A 1,245-nucleotide genomic window follows, 5' to 3' on the forward strand; every position below is an offset into this window, starting at 1 on the left:
TACTCTGGCCTGGGGAGCTCTTTGCTGAGCTGGGGGCCCCTATATGGGCTGTTGAGGCCTGGGCACTACCCTAGCTACTGTCTGGTTCTGCTGTGGTCGGTTCCCCTGGGGTAGAACACCCCGATCTCGCATTCTCAGAAAACAATTCTGAGTATTGTGCTTTGTTCTTCCACAATAACCATAGCTTCCACCGGAGGGCAAGGGTGGAGCTCACGCCAGTACAGGCCTGGGCCTCTCTGCAAGAGTAGGTGGAGTGGGGGGCGCTTGCCTTAGCCTGAACTAGGCGTCTTTAGATGGGGGCGGGTTCTCAGGGTGTGCTCGAAGTCTTTCTCAAGCCGCATGGCTTTGTCTGCTAGTTTTGCGTAGTCCTCGAAATCCCAGGCACATAGCCGCGACTGGATCCCTGGCCTAAGTCCCTCCTTGAACTTCTGCAATTTGTATTTGGCATCCTCCAAGGCCTTGGGCACATACTGGGAGAGTTCGTCGAATCGGGCCTCATACTTGGGAACTGTAAGACTCCCCTGCTCCAGCCGTAAAAACTGTGCGATCTTCTCATTGCGACACGACCGTGAGAAGTACTTTTTCAGGAATTTTACCTTGAATCCAGTCCATGTCCAGGAGTAGGTGGCCGGGACGCTTCGCTGCATGCTTTGCCACCAATTCTCTGCCTCCCCTTCCAATAAGTATGTGGCCAAGCTCACCATTTGTGAGTCAGTACATTCCAAGGGTAGCATTATTTTGAAAATCCTTACTAACTAGTGCTCCGCCTACACTAGGTCTGGTGCCCCTTCAAATGTCGACAGCTGAAGCTTTTGAAACCGCTCAAAGATATCTGCACCCCTGCTATATCTTTCTTGAGACGCCTCCCTACGGTCCCTGCTTGTCACGCCCCAAACCCGGAGATCGGTCTTACAGGAATCTCGATCACCGAATCCGGTGCTGACAGCCTCCGTAGTACCCCATTCTCGGCTCCCAGCACTCAAACGCCAGGTTCCAATCCTGGGATCCTACAAGGAGGATTTCCCAACGTACATTTATCTCGTAAGAAGCATAACCACAAGTTTACTCAAATCACAAAGGCAACATCATCATCACATATCCACTAATATAAACGTTTGAATACAATGCTGAAAGGGAATTACATATGTCAAAATTAAAGCTCCAGAAGACCATTGCACGCTTCATGTTCAATGCTGCTGCAACCTAACGCCACCTGCATGCATCTATTGTGCATAATCTTATAGA

General features: G+C 50.4%; 1 protein-coding gene across 1 annotated transcript; it reads right to left on the bottom strand.

Annotated features, from left to right (window-relative positions):
- Window positions 1–269: 269 nt before the first annotated feature.
- Window positions 270–704, bottom strand: LOC131249671 (uncharacterized). Its single transcript, XM_058250451.1, has one exon. The coding sequence runs from the start codon at window positions 702–704 to the stop codon at window positions 270–272; it is 435 nt and encodes a 144-aa protein (XP_058106434.1).
- Window positions 705–1,245: the final 541 nt, after the last annotated feature.

The sequence above is a fragment of the Magnolia sinica genome, chromosome 6, assembly GCF_029962835.1.
Source record: "Magnolia sinica isolate HGM2019 chromosome 6, MsV1, whole genome shotgun sequence".
In the NCBI taxonomy this organism is placed as follows: Eukaryota; Viridiplantae; Streptophyta; class Magnoliopsida; order Magnoliales; family Magnoliaceae; genus Magnolia; species Magnolia sinica.